Below are 17,110 nucleotides of genomic sequence, written 5' to 3' on the forward strand. Positions count from 1 at the left end.
GCTGTCATCAGAAAGAAGGTACAGGAGCCTCAGGACCCACATCACCAGGTTCAGGAACAGTTATTACCCCTCAACCATCAGGCTTCAGAATCAGAGGGGAAAGCTTCATTGAACTTTACTCGGTCCATCACTGAACTGTTCCCACTATTTAAGGACTCCCTTTCATGGACTTTTCATCCCACATTCTTAATATTTATTGCTTATTAATTTATTATTATTATTATGATTATTTCCTGTTTACCTTTCTTCTTGTATTTGCACTGTTTGTTGTCTTTCGCATATTGTTTGTCCGTCCTGTTGGTGCTATCTTTCAAAGTTCTACGTACGTTTATTATCAAAAGATATATACTATATACAACCTTTAGATTCATCTCCACACAGGCAGCCGTAAAACAAGAATTTGCAGAAGAACCCATTTTAAAATATCCAACAAACACCCAATGTGTGGAGAGAGAGAGAAAAAAAGACAAATTGTGCAATCAATAAAAGCAAGCAAGGGCATTCAGGACCATAAATATGAAGTATGGAGCAGCCAGAACAGGCCCAGAGCCTCAGACTTAGTTCTGCACATAGCAGAGCAAATGTTATGGAGCAGCGAGCAAAACCGTCCTGACCCTCGTCTGTCATCCTGACACCCTGCCTTTTCAATCCATCTGGCCCGGCGTTTAAATCGTCAAAACATTGGGCCATTCTTCACTCAAAAACCTGCACCCTAACACATCGATACACTTTGGGTCTGAACCCTGCCGCATCATTTTGGCCCAAATTGGCCCGGTACTTAGATTGATCAAACCTCACTCTCAGTTCAGGAGGACGGGCTCCAAAACTCCTCCACTCCACTCACTCCAACTCCACCCACTTCTCCTTAAGCATGCCTTAACTTTCCAGTCAGCCTCACCTTGGGTTGCCTCTTCATTGTTTGTGGTGATGGTTTAGCATAACTATTTACAGAAAAAAATGTTATTAATAAAGTATTTACTTGTAATTCTTGTCTTGCGAATGCCAATAATTTGTCACCCACCTTCAGCCACACCACCTTACACCATGATTTTATTATGGGTATTGGATTTATTGTGCATGCCCGCAAGGAAATGAATCTCGGGGTTGTCGCTGATGGTGGGGCCAGAGACAAGGCCTCTCTGTTGCTTCCACCATTTGTGATGGATACAACTCAAAGAAGTTGTCAGGTAGATTCACAACACTGAGCTTTTCAAGTCTGAGGCCATGGTGTTGGTGTCTTTAAACAGTGTATCATAGTTTCCAGACTTTCTCCACAGCTTTGAACCCCCATGACAACAAAAGGTCATTCTTTGAAATAACAGAAATATGATAACAGAATTGTTTTGAAGTAATGGAAAAACAAAGTGTGGCTTTATCACAAGACAGGAAGTGGCTTACTGACAAAGCAGTGTGTTTTTAGTAGGACAATGTCACAAAAGTTCTCCTTCTCTCTTAATATCCAACTGTTGTTAAAGTTGTGAATCTTACTCAGCACTGGTACCTGGTCTGCCTGGCCGCAGTGAATGAGGGATGACATAGGACTAAAAGGTTTCTACCAGAAACAGGCCTAAAGGAACAAAGAGTGTGTGTGAGTGAATGTGCATTTATGCACACGTGCAACTCTGTATGTGTGTGCGCGCGTTCAAGTCTGTATGGCTGCCTGCATGCATATGTGTGTGTGTGACTAAGTGTATGTATGAGTGTGCATGTCGGTGTGGTTGTACGTTTGTGTGTTTGAATATGTTTGATAGTTTGGATACATGTCTGTGTGTGTGAATGTATGTGTGAGGGTTTGAGGGAGACTATGCATAAATTACACATCTTCTGATGCAGCTGCATAAATTAGATTGTCAATTATAACAATATTCCTCAGTGACAGCCTACCTCAAACCCTATCTCTACAATGAAGGATAACCTAAAGCAGTTTGAAGAAAAACTTTGGGCATTGGAACCATTTCCAAAAACATTCTGAACTGTTAATGTGCATCAGTGACATTAAAAGCTTGCGTTCTAAAGAAGTGAAGTCACTTGGTGACTCAGGTCATTTCCCCGATATGGAGACACCAGTCACCACCACAAACATAGAGTCAGAGGTCACTCTCCATACACACGGGGTCAGAGGTCATTCCCCATAAATAGAGACAGCAGTCAGTTTCCAAGTTCACAGACATTCACTACTCACTGCAGACACACACACATACAAAGATCACTCTGCACACACAGAGATTACTGGTCACTCCTCTCACACACATCAGACACTGGTCACTTTTAATGCACACAGACACTAATCACTCACCATACACATCCCTTTGCCCCCTACTCCCACAACACACACACATGCAGGGCACCTCCCATGTACAGATCTCTGGTTTGAACATCTCTGATGTGCACTGTATTCCTGTGAGAATCTCTCACTCCACCTCCCTCTCCCCAGCACTAACAGTCATTGGTCAGTTTTACTGTGTTGCCATTCGTCATAACTTCACAAGGAGAATTCTGGCCGTATCCGACACATGAAATCTGGCTCTCCTCTGTCAGTGGGCTATCAGTGGTTCATGCCTGCCACCTGGTGGAATACAGAGGCATTAACCTGATAGTCGCACAGGATCAGAAGCAGTATAGTTGCAAGAAGTCTATCTCATCACTAACATAGGGAAGGATCACTCTGATAAATCTGCATCAGTTCCAGGGGGGTTCTGAATGTATATGTCCCCCTCACTACCCTCACCACCTTTTCTGGATGATGATGATGATGATGATTCTTTTCATCTCCATCCTCAGTGGCTAATGCCTTCCTCTGAGCTAATGACCCCGGTTCGACACACCACAGCCAAGGCAATCACCCTCTCTGCATCTACCCTGTTGGTTAATAACAGTTTTGCATGTTTCAATAAGATCTAAACTCAGGAAAAAAGAGTTCCAACTCGCTTCACCTCTCCTGTTAATTATTTTATTTTATTTATTGTGATACAGCACGGAACAGGCCCTTCCGGCCCTTTGAGCCTCGCTGCCCGGCAACCCCTGGTATAATCCTACTCTAATCACAGGACCACTTACAATGACCATTTAACCTACTGATCAGTACATCTTCGAACTGTGGGAGGAAACCAGAGCACCGGAGAAAACCCACACATTCCACAGGGAGGAAGGACAGACTCCTTAGAGAGGAGGTCAGAACTGAACTCTGAACACCGATGCCCCGCACTGTAATAATGTCACACTATAATGATCATCTGTCAGACAGGGATCAGTCTGGTAAATCTTCACTGCAATCCCTCTATTGCAGCTACAGCCTTGTGCAGAGAGATCTTACTTAAGCAGAATAATCAGGGCCAGTCTCATCAAAATAATTACAGGATATTTTTATTTACGAAAGGCTGCTTGATCATTTACCTTCTGGATTGCCTGTTATACCTGCACTGTAAGTGATTTGTTCAAGTGTGCCTGAGTCCCTCAGAATAACAATGCATTCCATTCTCCTGTCCTTGAAAAATAGACCATGAATGTTGCGTGGTAGCTACCTACATGATAATCATACCAGTACGCAAGCCTGGGCAGGACGATATGGAGAGCAAGTGGTTGCCCATGTAGCAAGCTCCCCCTCTCCACACTTCTGATACAGTTCGGTACCAGCAGCATCACATCGGTTTCCAGTCAGCATTGAACTCAAAGTAGAACTGCCTTAAAGACTCCATCTTTGGATTTTTTTATTCCCAAAGCCTTCCCCATGAGTGGATACAGCTGCAAGGTAGGGGAGGTTTGAGATCAGAGTTTTCCTTCACCCAGGTGAGCTGCCAACCACGGCTGATGAGCCCCATCTGCCCAAAGTGACTGGTTTTAAAGTGTCAGTAACCCTCCTTGGCCCCTTCTCCTGGGACCATTTAATAGGCAGTGGGAGCTTATCCCCACCATCCCACCCCAGCTGTAATAACCTTAAGAAGCCCCTTGAAAAATAATGTTCTACTTTTCCAGTTTTTTTACGAAAAGGGAGCACCTCACAATCTGCTGCATTACACTCTATTACATTCTGAATCAGGTCCTCGCCATTCATGTCACTCATCTCATCTCCCTGATTGCGTGTGTTCAGCACTGTGCATGGAGTTCCGATCATTAATGCCAATCCACTCTTAAATCACTTGTTTTTGACATGATACAAACTGGCATAATAAAACTTACAGTGAACCCCATCAGTTCAAAGGGCATGCAGGAAAGGGGTTTGATGAGTTCATGGGAACTTGGGAAATAGAATCAGGGTGAGTGTAAATTACTGATTGTACTGAAAATCCCATTAGATTAATATGGCAACAGAGCCCTGTTGTGTCAATGGAACCCAGGTCCCATTGTGTAGAGGGAACCTCAGGAGCTGCAGCCCCAGTATTTTTAAAGGAGGACAAGAAGTGGGGCTTTGGTGTGTAATGAGTGTGTGGGAATCAGGACCCTGATGTGTAGAAACCAATGGGTGTCAGTACCATGTGGGACAGATTTCAAACTATCAGCATTTCTGAACAACTGGATGGCAGATTATCAGCTACGAGTTCCCTTAATCTCTCCAAAAAAAAAACTACCACTAACATTTATCTATTTACTACACAACTTACTGGGTGGAGATATCTCTCTCCCGAATGAGGCGTAAAGCGCTCCTTCCCTCTGCTAGCCAGCAGTCACCATTGAGCAAGTGTAGCACCTGCTTAGCCCCCCCCACCACCCCCGATGAGGGTCACGTGAAGCCATGGCAGCAGGTAATGGATGGTCGTATGAGCAGCTGGCACACATCACAAGTCCTGGTTATGTGACCACTGACACCAGACAGACACAAGAATATCTGCAAATGCTGGAAATCCAAAGCAGCGTACACACAATCGACCTACCTGGGAGAACCAACAGCGGCTGTGCTCAAAAGGATAAGAAACTGTAGAGGATGGCAGCAGGGACACTATAGTCAGTGGGACAGATAGGCGATTCTGCGTACGCAAAGAAGAAACACAGATGGGCCAGATGCCAGGGTCCACGAAGTTTCTGATCGCGTCAACAATATCCTGAAAAGGGAAGGTGAACAGCTGGAGGTCGTGGTACATATTGGTACCAACGATATAAGTTAGAAAAAGGGAGGAGGCCCTGAAAACAGAATACAGGGAATTAGGAAGGAAGCTAGGAAGCAGGACCTCAAGTGTAGTAATCTCGGGATTACTGCCTGTGCCATGCGACAGTGAGGATAGGAATAGAGTGAGGTGGCAGATAAATGCGTGGCTGAAGAATTGGACCAGGGCACAGGGATTCAGATTTCTGGATCATTGGGACCTCTTCCGGGGCAGGTGTGACCTGTACAAAAAGGGGTGGATTGCACTTGAATCCAAGCGTGACAAATATTCTTGAGGGCAGATACACTAGAGGTGTTGGGAGTGGTTTAAACTAATCTGGCAGGGGGATGGGAACCAGGATGATAGAGCTGAGGATGATCCAGCAGGTTTACAAGTAGATGACGGGTGTAACATGAATGTAAGTAAGGACAAGCCAATGATTGGGTACAAATGCAAACAGAGCAAAGAGATAAATTGTACCACAGAGGCAAAATTCAAAAGGGCGAAGAACGCAGGATTGAAGGTGCTCTATTTAAATGTGTGTAGCATTCAGAATAAGGTGGATGAACTCGTGGCGCAGTTACAGATTGGTTGGTATGACGTTGTGGGCATCACTGAGTTGTGGCTGAAAGAAGGTCATAGATGAGAGCTTAACATCAATATGCTTTGTATCAAAAGGACAGGCAGGAAGGCATGAGCGGTGGTGTGGTTCTGTTGGTAAGAGATGGAATTACGTCTCTAGAAAGAAGTGATACAGGGTCAGAGAATGGTGAATCTTTATGGGTGGAGTTGAGAAAATGCAAGGGTGAAAAAAACCATTATGGGAATTATATATAGGCCTCCAAATAGTAGCCAAGATGTGGGGTTGAGATTGCAAAGGGAGCTGGAAAGGGCATGTAATAAGGGTAATGACACAACTGTAATTGGGGACTTCAATATGCAAGGGGACTGGGAAAATTAGGTTGGTGTCAGATCACAAGAGAGGGAATTTGTTGAATGCCAGTAAGATGGCTTCTTAGAGCAGCTTGTACTTGAGCCTATTAGGGGAAAAGCTATCTTAGATTGGGTGTTGTGTAATAATCCAAATTTTATTAGGGAGCTTAATGTAAAGGAACCCTTAGAAGACAGTGACCATACTATGATTGAATTTACACTGCAGAATGAGAGAGAGAAGCATAAGTCAGATGTAAGAGCATCGCAATGGAATAAAGGGAATTACAGAGGCATGAGAGAGGAGCTTGCCCACGTGGATTGGGGGAGGATATCTGGTGAGGATGATGACAGAACAGAGGTGGCCGAAGTTTCTGGGAATAGTTCACATGGCGCAGGATAGATTTCTCCCACAGAAGAAGCTGTTCTCAAATGTCAGGGGTAGACAACTGTGGCTGACAAGGGAAGTTAAGGACTGAATAAAAGCCAAGGAAAGGGCATAGAATGTAGCAAAAGTGAGTGGGAAATTGAATGATTGGGAAGCTTTTAAAATCCAACAGAAGTCAGCTAAAAAAAGCCATAAGAAGGGAAAAGATGAACTATGAGGGCAGGATTCCAAACATTTTTTCAGTTATATCAAGAGTAAAAGGGAGGTGAGAGTTGATATTGGACCACTGGAAAATGATGCTGGTGAGGTAGTAATGGGGGACAAAGAAATGGCAGATGAACCTAATGAGTACTTTGCATCAGACTTCACTGTGGAAGACACTAGCAGTGTGCCAGAGGTCTGTGAGTGTCAGGGAGCAGGGTAAGTGCCATTACTGTTACAAAGGAAAAAGTGCCAGGCAAACGCAAAGGTCTTAAGGTGGATAAGTTACCTGGACCAGATGGACTGCATCCCAGAGTTTTGAGAGAGGATGCTGAAGAGATAATGGATGCATTAGTTATGATCTTTCAAGAATCACTTGCTTCTAGCATGATCCCAGAGGACTGGGAGATTGCAAATGTTGCTCCACTCTTTCAGGAGGGAGGAAGGCAAAAGAAGGGAAATTATAGGCCAGTTAGCCTAACCTCAGTGTTTGGGAAAGTGTTGGAATCCATTATTAAGGATGAGGTTTCGGGTTAGTTGGAGACTATTAATAAAATAAGGCAAAGTCTGCATGGTTTCTGTAAAAGGAAATCTTGTCTGACAAATCTGTTAGAGTTCTTCAAGGAAGGAACAAGCATGGTGAACGAAGTAGAGGTGGATGTCATTTACTTGGATTTTCAGAAGGCATTTGATAAGGTGCCACAAATGAGGCCACTTAACAAGATAAAATCCCATGGCATCACAGGAAAGACACAGGCGTGGATTGAAGAATGGCTGACAGGCAGGAAGCAACGAGTGGGAATAAAAGGGGCCTTTTCTTTTTGGCTACCAGTGGTGTTCCTCAGGGGTCAGTGTTGGGACCACTGTTTTTCACATTGTTTGCCAATGATTTAGATAATAGAATTGATGGCTTTGTGCAAAATTTGCTGATGATACAAAGATAGGTGGAGGGGTAGGTAGTGCTGAGGAAGCTATGTGATTGCAGCAGGACTTAGACATATTGGAAGAATGGGCAGAAAAGTGGCAGATGGAATACAGTGTTGGAAAATGTATGATAATGCATTTTGGTAAAAGGAACAATAGTGCAGATATTTACCTAATTGGGGAGAAAATTCAAACATCAGAGGTGCGGAGGAACTTTGGAGTCTCTGTACAAGACTTCCAGAAAGTTCATTTATAGGTTGAGTCTGTGGTAAAGAAGGCAAATGCAATGTTGGCATTTATTTGAAGGGGAATAGAATATAAAAGCAAGGAGATAATGCTGAGGCTTTATAAGACACTAATCAGGCTGCCCTTGGAGTATTGTCAACAGTTTTGGGCTTCATATCTCAGAAAGGATGTGTTGTCATTGGAGAGAGTCCAGAGGAGGTTCACAAGAATGGTTCCGGGAATGAAGGGGTTAACATATGAGGAGTATTTGGTAGCTTTGGGAATTTAGAAAAATATGGGGGGATCTCATTGAAATCTACCAAATGTTGAAAGGACTAGATAAGGTGGATGTGGAGAGGATGTTTCCTCTGGTGGGGGTATCCAGAACTAGAGGGCACATACTCAAAATCGAGGGGTGGCCCTTTAGAACAGAGGAAAGGAGGAACTGTTTTAGCCAGAGAGTGGTAAATCTGTGGAATGCTCTGCCACAGACTGTGGTGGAGGCCAAATCTGTGAGTATATCTGAAGCCGAATTTGATCATTTCCTGACCAGTCAGGGCAACAAAGGATATGGCGAAAAGGCAGGTGTATGGGTTGAGTGAGGTCTGGGATCAGTCATGATGGAATGGGCTGAATGGCCTAATTCTGCTCTTATGGTCTATAATGGTGGAGCAATTCAGCAGGGCAAGCAGCATCTGTGAAAAAGAGTAACCAAGACCCTTCTTTAGGACAAGCTCTGAAGAGTATTAATAATGGCTGGGTTCATCCAGTAAAGTTACTGCCCAGACGAAGGCAATTGTAAACCACTTCTGTAGAAAAATCATGGTCATGAGACCTTCATCACCCACATAATATGGCGCGGCACATAATGATGATGGTGACATAAATTACATCAAAGTTTTCTGCTGCTTGCACTTTCTTGGCTCCACAAAAAATTCTAATTTTTTGCTGAGCTAAGATCCCTTCCTACAATTCTTTACCTCAGACTCAGAAAAATTACCTCCTCTACTTTGCCTTCTCTTTTAAAAGTTGAGTTCCCTGGAACTTTTATTTCCCAAGCTTGTTAACTTTGTAACTATGCCTCCTTAATACCTATTATTTTGTACTGGTTCCTTTTGAAAGCTATGTCTAGTCAGAGAAAATGCCTTCTATTTTTATATTTTTACCATGTTCAGGAAGCCTTTATGTTTAACCGGACCACACCTTCCTCCTCACTTGGTCTCATCTGTCACCTGCCAGCTTGTATTGCTTCCCCTGCCTCTACCTTCTTATTCTGGCCGCTGCCCTCTTCCAGTCCTGAAGAAGGCTCTCAGCCAAAACATCACCTGTTTATTCCACTCCACTGGTGCTGTCTGATTTGTTGAGTTCCTCCAGCATTGTGTGTTGCTCAAGATTTCCAGCATATGTAGAATCCCCTGTGTTTGTGTATATACAACATTGTATGCCTTGTCTCTGAACAGTCTTTAGCCATTAATACCCACTTTGCAACAATCCCTACCACTTTGCGCTTTTTTATTACCTGTGTCTCGACCCGAAACATTGACTTTCATTTTCCTCTGCTGCTGCTGCCTGACCCATTGAATTCCTCCAGCATTTTGTGTGCTGCTTAAGATTTTCAACACCTGCAGGACCTCATGTCACTTGTTAGTACTTGCTGTGAGTTCATTAGTCACTGTACTTTCCAAAGCACAACACTGGTTAATTCTGGATTGCACATTTTTGTGATCAAATCCTTTATTTTCTTTTATTTTGGCCAAAATGTCATTTAGTTACAAGCATTTAAAACAATCTGTTTGATTGTCTTCTTTTGCATAAATATTCATTAACTGCAGGAAAAAAAACATGAGCATTAAAAGGGTCGGATTAACTGTTTCCTTCAATTAGAGGTTATGATTAAATGCAGGTTGCTGTTGTTGATTTGATACAAATGGTGCATTCAGTCCAGCGATCAATGTTGCTCACAAAACAACATCAATCCTTTGCCAACTTTCTATGACTTCCCATGTTGCCATCAATTCAATCACCCATCTACACTAGTGTATTTACAATAGCCAATCAACTCAAAGCCTTTCAGATGTGGGGAAAAACCATATTGTCAGGCCTGCACAGACAGGCACCTCCCAGTCTCCACTCAGCAGACAGGAGTCACCTGCCATTCATTTCCAGCTTGTCACCTGCAGCCTATTTAAACCCAGCTTTCATCCACAGTCCTTTTTCTCTCACTGAATCAGCCAGAGTATCCATTCTCTCAACATATTCAGCATCCAAAATCACTGCAACTGTGAGGTAGCTGTGGTACTATTGCTGCCCCCATTCTTATAACTAAACGAGAACATCCAGTGAAAACACACATTAGTTTTAGTGCTGTTATGATGTTATTCCCCGGGATTTATTATTCCCACTGATAAGAGTTAGCTGAATGTAGCTTATGTGCAATATTGTGGGCTGCCTCACAATCACTTACTCAGCAGAGCTGCTGAAATAGTTTCCCTTAGCTTCTATCACTTCACGTTTAATAACTTTTCAAAGATATAGCTGACAAAATTTCTAAGGCTGGCTTCATGGTGAAATTTACATCAGTATTTGGTTGCGAGAATAGAGTCTGCAGGCCAAATTCCTCTGGCCCTTCCCAACTATTCCAAAGGGAAATGCTTACCATTGACTCATAGAGAGACACAGCATGGAAACAGGCCTGTCTGGTCACCAAGTAGGTGCTATTAACCATCCATTTGCAGTAATCCTCATTTTTATTCTCCCCATGCTGTCAGCAACCTTCCTCAGACTCTATCACCCATGTACATGCTAGGTGCCATTTTAAGTTGCTAATTAGTCAACAAACCCACATACCTCACGGTGAGAGAAAACCAGAGCATCCAGAAGAAACCCATGGTCAGAGAGAGAGCAGATAAACCCCACACACTCTGCAATCAAACCCAGGTCTCTTGCACTCTGAAGCAGTGGTTCTAGCAGTTGTACTACAGTCTACAACCTAGGCCCAGGAGTGAAAGAATGAAGATATATTTTCAAACCAGGGTGATGCATAAATTCCAGGGAAAAATACAATGGTGGTTTACCAATGAGTCTGACACCCTGGTATTTTCAGGTGGTCATTGGAGAGGTCCCATTGGTCACCCCCAGAAAATAACTGAAATGTGTTTTGCAGCCACTGGAGGGAGGGAGTGTTTTGGGCGCATATCAACTAGGCTGCTTTTCCCTTGATTGTGTTGAGCTTCTTAAGCACAGAGGCAGGGAGAATGCATTTTAAGGTGCACCATGATAAATGAAGGGAAGTATTTGAGGAGCCAGTTTCATTTTAGGTTCTGGCCAATGGTGAGAATGCTGTCAATGGAGAAGTAGATGGTCAATAAAATTATTATTTCCAAAGGATGTTGAGAAGCAGCTTCTTGGCCACTGGGAAAAGTGGTTGAGGAGAATCCTGGGTGATAAATTCCCCTGTGGCAGGAAGCAGAGATGCCCACAATTAAGTGTTTTCTTTCCTGGGGTGCTCAATTGAAAAAATCTGGAGGTCCCCTGGCATGTCCTCCCCTGCTTAGCATTGGAAGAGGAAGCTACTTGAAGGTTCTCTCCATCCAATTTTCGAATGTGAGCAGGGATGCCATCTTCTTTTGAGACCTTATTGCTTGTCAGTTGAATTTTTCAGCTAATATCAGTCTAAACTGGTGACAAGACTGGAGCAGATGGTACACTGCGGCATTAAGTCAAGAACACTCAGGAATTCAGGAGGGCGAATTCTACCAGAGCACCAAACTTTACAACAAAACTTGACCTCAAATACCAGAGACAAAATGACAACATCTGATGTTGGCAAAAGCCATTTGATAACTATTTAACTTTACTTGTAAAGTCTTCATAATATTTGACTTTATTGCTGAATTCTGACATAACACTGAATACAAATTGCCCCAAGAACCTTTCTTTACAATGCACAGGTATCATAACATGAGCTCCAGAATGTTAATTATGCAAAAATATACTATGTTAGTAGATATTATGATGCCTGATTAAAACCCTTTCAAAATACAATTGTTTTACAGGTTGAGTACCCCTTATCCAAAAGGCTTGTATTTTGGGATTTAGGAATATATAATGAGATAGTTGGGATCGCCATAATTTCCAACTATGAATTTACGTGCTACCAGTAAGCAGTCTTTGTCTTACACTTGTTCATCACACGTATGTACTTAACAGTGTTCAGGGTGTTAGATTTTCATCACTGATGATCTTGGCAAACTTATCAATAAATTTCTCTGCTGCTCTGTGATTAGTAGATACCTTATCACCACAAATCTTTAAAAATTTAATGCCATGCTTATTCTTAAATTTTTGCAACCAGCCTGCAGAATATTCACAATTATCTTCGATTTTCAGTTCATCTTGATAGCCTTTGCTTGTTTCTTGATCAGCAGACCATTAAGTGGCATGTGTTCACTCTGACAGTGATGAAACCAATCTTTCAATACAATCTTTCGATATCTTCATTGTTTGCTCTATACAACATTTTTCTTTATTACACATGGGAGATCATTTCTCAGAATTGTCCATGGTGCGCAGAGATCTGTGCATTGCCTGGGAACTTTACCAGTGCCTGGTGGAACTTTCTATTTGTGACACCATGTCAGCAACTCAAAGAAAATTTGGATTCCAGAGGTTTTTAGATGTTGGAATTACGGAGGGTGTTACTCAATCTGCATCAAGATTTTACAAGCTGAAAGCAAGCAAGTTCTTAACCAAAGCTGCATAGAATATGGTATCAATTTATGCTTAATCATGCAAGGTTTAAGAGTAACTTTATGGCATGGATGGAAGATCACAATTTTGTTATTTGAGTTTTAATGCAAGACTGTTAAATTAGAAAAGATAGATTTCATTAAAGTGTGCAGGGCTCTTAAAAAACTGCAGATATTAGTGGGAGGTTGGAGAATTGGGAAGCTTTTAAAAACTAACAGAAGGCAACTAAAAATTAATTAAGAAGGTACAGATGGAATATAAAAATAAGCTAGCTAATAATATTAAAGAGGATACCAAAAGTTTCTTCAGATACAAAGTATAAACGAGAGGCAATGGTGAATATCGGACTGCTGGAAAATGATGCTGGAGAGGTTGTAATGGGGGATAAGGAAATGGTGGATGAACTGAATAAGTATTTTGCATCAGTCTTCACTCTGGAAGATACTGAGAATATGCTGGAAGTTCCAGGTGTCAGGGGTCATGAAGTGCGTGATGTTACAATTACTAGGGAGAAGGTTCTTGGGAAACTGAAAGGTCTGAAGGTAACTTCATCACCTGGACCAAATGGTGTACACCTCAGGGTCCTGAAAGAGGTGGCTTAAGAGATTGTGGAGGCATAAGTAACAATCTTTCAAGACCCACTAGATATTGGAATTGTACTGGAAGACTGGAAAATTGCAAATGTCACTCCACACTTCAAGAAGGGACAGAGGCAGAAGAAAGGAAATTATAGGCCTGTTAGTCTGACCTCAGTGGCTGGGAAGATGTTGGCGTTGATTGTTAAGGGTGTTGTTTCAGGGTACTTGGAGGCACATGATAAAATAGGCCGTAGTCAGCATGGTTTCTTCAGGGGAAAACCTTGCCTGACAAACCTGCTGGAATTCTTTGAGGAAATAACAAGCAGGATAGACAAAGGAGATTCAAATGATGTTGTGTGCTTGGATTTTCAGAAGACGTTTGACAAGGTGTCACAGACGAGGCTGCTTAACAAGCTCTGAGCCCATGGTATTACAGGAAAGATACTAGCATGGATAAAGCAGTGACTGGTTGGGAGGAGGCAAAGAATGGAAATAAAGGGAGCCTTTTCTGGCTGGCTGTCATTGACTAGTGGTGTTCCTCAGGGGTCTGTCTTGGGACTGATTCATTTTACGTCATATGTCAATGATTTGGATGATAAAATTGATGGCTTTGTGGCAAAGTTTGCAGACTATATGAAGATAGATGGAGGGGCAGGTAGTTTTGAGGAAGTAGAGATGCTTCAGAAGGACTTAAACAGATTAGGAGAATGGACAAAGAAGTGATAGATGGAATATAGTGTCAGGAAGTGTATGGTTATGCACTTTCAGAAATGAAAGGGTTGACTATTTTCTAAATGGAGAGAAAATACAAAAAACTTAAGTGCAAAGGGACTTGGAAGTCCTTGTGTAGTATTCCCTAAAGGGTAATTTTCAGGGTGAGTCTGTGGTGAGGAAGGCAAATGCAATGTTAGCATTCATTTCAAGAGGACTAGAGTATAAAAGTAGGGATGTAATGTTGAGACTTTATAAAACACTGTTGAGGCCTCATTTGGAGTATTGTGAGCAGTTTTGGGCCCCTTATCTTAGAAAAGATGTGCTAAAACTGGAGAGGGTTCTAAAGGGTTCACAAAAATGATTCCAGGATTGAATGGCCTGTCATATGAAGAGCGTTTGAAGTCTCTGGGGCTGTATTCGCTGTTCAGAAGAATGAGGGGTGACCTTACTGAAACCAGACAGATAGTGAAATGACTTGATAGAGTGGATATGGAGGGGATGTTTCCTATGAATGGAAATGAGAAGAAATTTCTTTAGTCAGGGAGTAGTGAATCTGTGAAATTCTTTGCGACAGGCAGTTATGGAGGCCATGCCTTTATGTATATTTAAGGCAGAGGTTGATAAGTCTTCAGCTTATGGGATCTATTGACTGGTGTCAGTGGTTAAAGATAAAGGCCAAGTTCTAACTGTTCAGAAACAGGATGATTATCTCATATTCTCATCTGCTATGGGGCTGCTGCAGGAAGTGACAGAGCCCAGCAGAGCCCACAACTTGTTGAGATTCCGGTGATGAGATCACTCTGCATAAACTGTTGTGGTATTTGAGTAAGGTTTAACCTTATGATTTCTTCACAGTCCTCTCTCATGTTTTGCCTTAATTTAAGCCTTTTCTCTTCACCTTTCTAGGATACAGATCTTCAGGCTGAAAGCCAGGTGCAGAGAGTGCCTGCACTAGGATAGACACTGCACACCTGCTTGCTTTTGCCACAGCCTTTGCACTCTGCTCACCTAGGCTAAGATCAGAGACTAAACTAAACAGGATACACATCTAGTTTAAAGCAGTAAAAAATTAAAAACATGAAAAAACATTTAAAATGTCTTTTTTCAAAAGATGCAGTAGTGCCTCTATGTTGTCCAGAGTTGGACCACAAAAGCAGTTGTGTTCACTTTTACCATTTTATTCAATAACTGTTTAAAATATCCTGTGCCTAACTTTTGGAATCATGCCATCAAATGCTTAACCTTCAGCTTCTGTAAATCAAAGGTAAGAGGTGACACAGCAAGAATCTGGCTGCAAGGAACGAGTGAAATGGCTTGAAAGCCTGAAAAGTTAATCCTGTCTGCATTTAATGAGCTCTAATCATGGCTGAGAAACAGCTTATAAAGGCAGCCCTCACACTGCAGTGCCTATTCATTCAACACAAACTAAGAACTGAGAAAGCTGAAAGTCTGATTTTCAATCCCTGAAATTTTCATGCTTTGCTGTGGTGTGTACATTGAGGGTCACACCCACCTAACAGTGTTTCCATAACAACCTCTCACCTAAGAGTAATGGTGGGCATTAAAAGTCACCTAGTTGCCTTCTGTCACTGATAACTGCTGCGTGCATTATGATACTGAGGACTGAGTTCTGGGTAGCAGACATATTGTACAATTGTTCATCTCTTGATGCCATGTTTCTATCTGCGATGGACCAGCTCCAGGGGGTAAACAATCAATCTGGCTGAACAAGTCTTCTCACCCAATGCATTCATTGCTTTGCATGTGTAATTCCCAGAGTCTTTCTGAGTGACATTCGTGATGATCAGTGAGCAGGTCCCATCCTCTTGATAGTCTATCTGATAATGTGACGACTCAGTGAGTGGATCACCATTTTTGTACCAAATCACCTCAGGGTCAGGATAACCTGAATCAGAACAGAAATGGGCAGAGGATGACTTTCAAAGAACCTTTCCCCAGAACTTAATCCAAATGTTGGCGTCTAGTTTAAAGTTCAATCTATGATCACATTACAAAATATTTCTGAATCCCACCCACCCGTTACCTCCCTCCCTAAACTTAGAAGATGCATAAAGTCAAAAAAACTCCAGATGATGGAAATCCGAAGCAAAAACAAAAACAGCAAAAAACATCAAGTAAGTCAACATCTGCGGGGAGAGAAATCTAACATTTTAAATCTGCATACATGGTTAACAAATTGGTTCACTGCCAATGCCATCCAGATGAAGTGATATTATATAACACAAGAAAAATGAAACAAGTATTTTAGGAAACATCCCAGAGAATTGCAGCAACTGACGACTTATGAAACCCACTAACTTATGAGGGAAAAGGTGCTGCCATTTTGTGTAAAGTCCCTCTAAATAATGAGAGTTTTCACTTATAATTATGGAAGATAATTATCCAGATGAGCTTTCTGTCATTCTATGGAACAAGCAACAATCAGAATATATAAATAAAAATATCAATGCATTTTTTTGGTTTAGAGCATTAGTTCTTTAATCTGCTCTTTACTGGAATCTAATAGAGTGAAGCTGTTTGTTACTTTATGTACAATGTACTGTGTATGTTAATCAAAATGGCTTCTTTGGTTTGCTAGAGTAGGAATGCTTTTATGTTTGATAAGTATTTTCTCTCGCAGTTGTTTAGCTTTGGACTTACTGATATGGGGACTGTATTCATTTGTTAACCAATGGGGAATGTTATTTTGTCTTGTGAGGCTGGGAGCTTGGGGGTTTTTGTGGTCTTTTCAGGGGAGTCGTGAAGAAGACGCCGAGGAAGGTGGACGTGCGCTGCACTGCTCGGTCGACCACCGGGGGTGGTCCCAGGTACGAGGACGTGGAGGTCGGAGGAAAGTGATGAGGGGTCGAATGGTTCGATGGTTGAGCTCCAACGATGTGCACTAAACTGACTGAACTTTGATAAGTTGGCGCCCTTTACTTTATTTCCTTTTCCTTTATATATAAAGTATTGCATAGTACTCTTTTAGTTTTAGTAAAATCTTTAAAGTGTATTCTATAACGGTATCTGGTGTGAGTTTGATATGGTGTGTGTGCGCACACGGCATAAACTTGATTCTCACAGCACCTGCGTGTACGGGAGGTGGGGTTGGTGAGTGGCTGGATCTCCTTTTCCTTTAGACATACGCCAGCCTGTTGGGTAAGTGTTACATTTAGAAAAAAATGAAATGACCACCAATTTAAAAAGAACATTAAATCATCAGCTTTAATCGGGCAGACCACAGTGAAAAGCTCAGAACCAATAAGAGGAAACCCTGAAACACACAGGAGGATTTTCAACTTGCCAGTCAGAATTTCCTAATT

At 42.1% G+C, this 17,110-nt stretch overlaps 1 protein-coding gene across 1 annotated transcript in view; it reads right to left on the minus strand.

The window, feature by feature from the left end:
• Positions 1 to 9,493: 9,493 nt before the first annotated feature.
• LOC132384545 (myosin light chain kinase, smooth muscle-like) overlaps positions 9,494 to 17,110 on the minus strand; it is a 74,537-nt gene continuing 66,920 nt past the window's right edge. Inside the window, exon 17 of the mRNA XM_059955711.1 lies at positions 9,494 to 15,693. Within this exon, the coding sequence (XP_059811694.1) occupies positions 15,467 to 15,693 (227 nt within the window). The 3' untranslated portion in view covers positions 9,494 to 15,466. The remainder of the gene's footprint in view (positions 15,694 to 17,110) is intronic.

The sequence above is a fragment of the Hypanus sabinus genome, chromosome X1 (assembly GCF_030144855.1).
Source record: "Hypanus sabinus isolate sHypSab1 chromosome X1, sHypSab1.hap1, whole genome shotgun sequence".
NCBI lineage: Eukaryota > Metazoa > Chordata > Chondrichthyes > Myliobatiformes > Dasyatidae > Hypanus > Hypanus sabinus.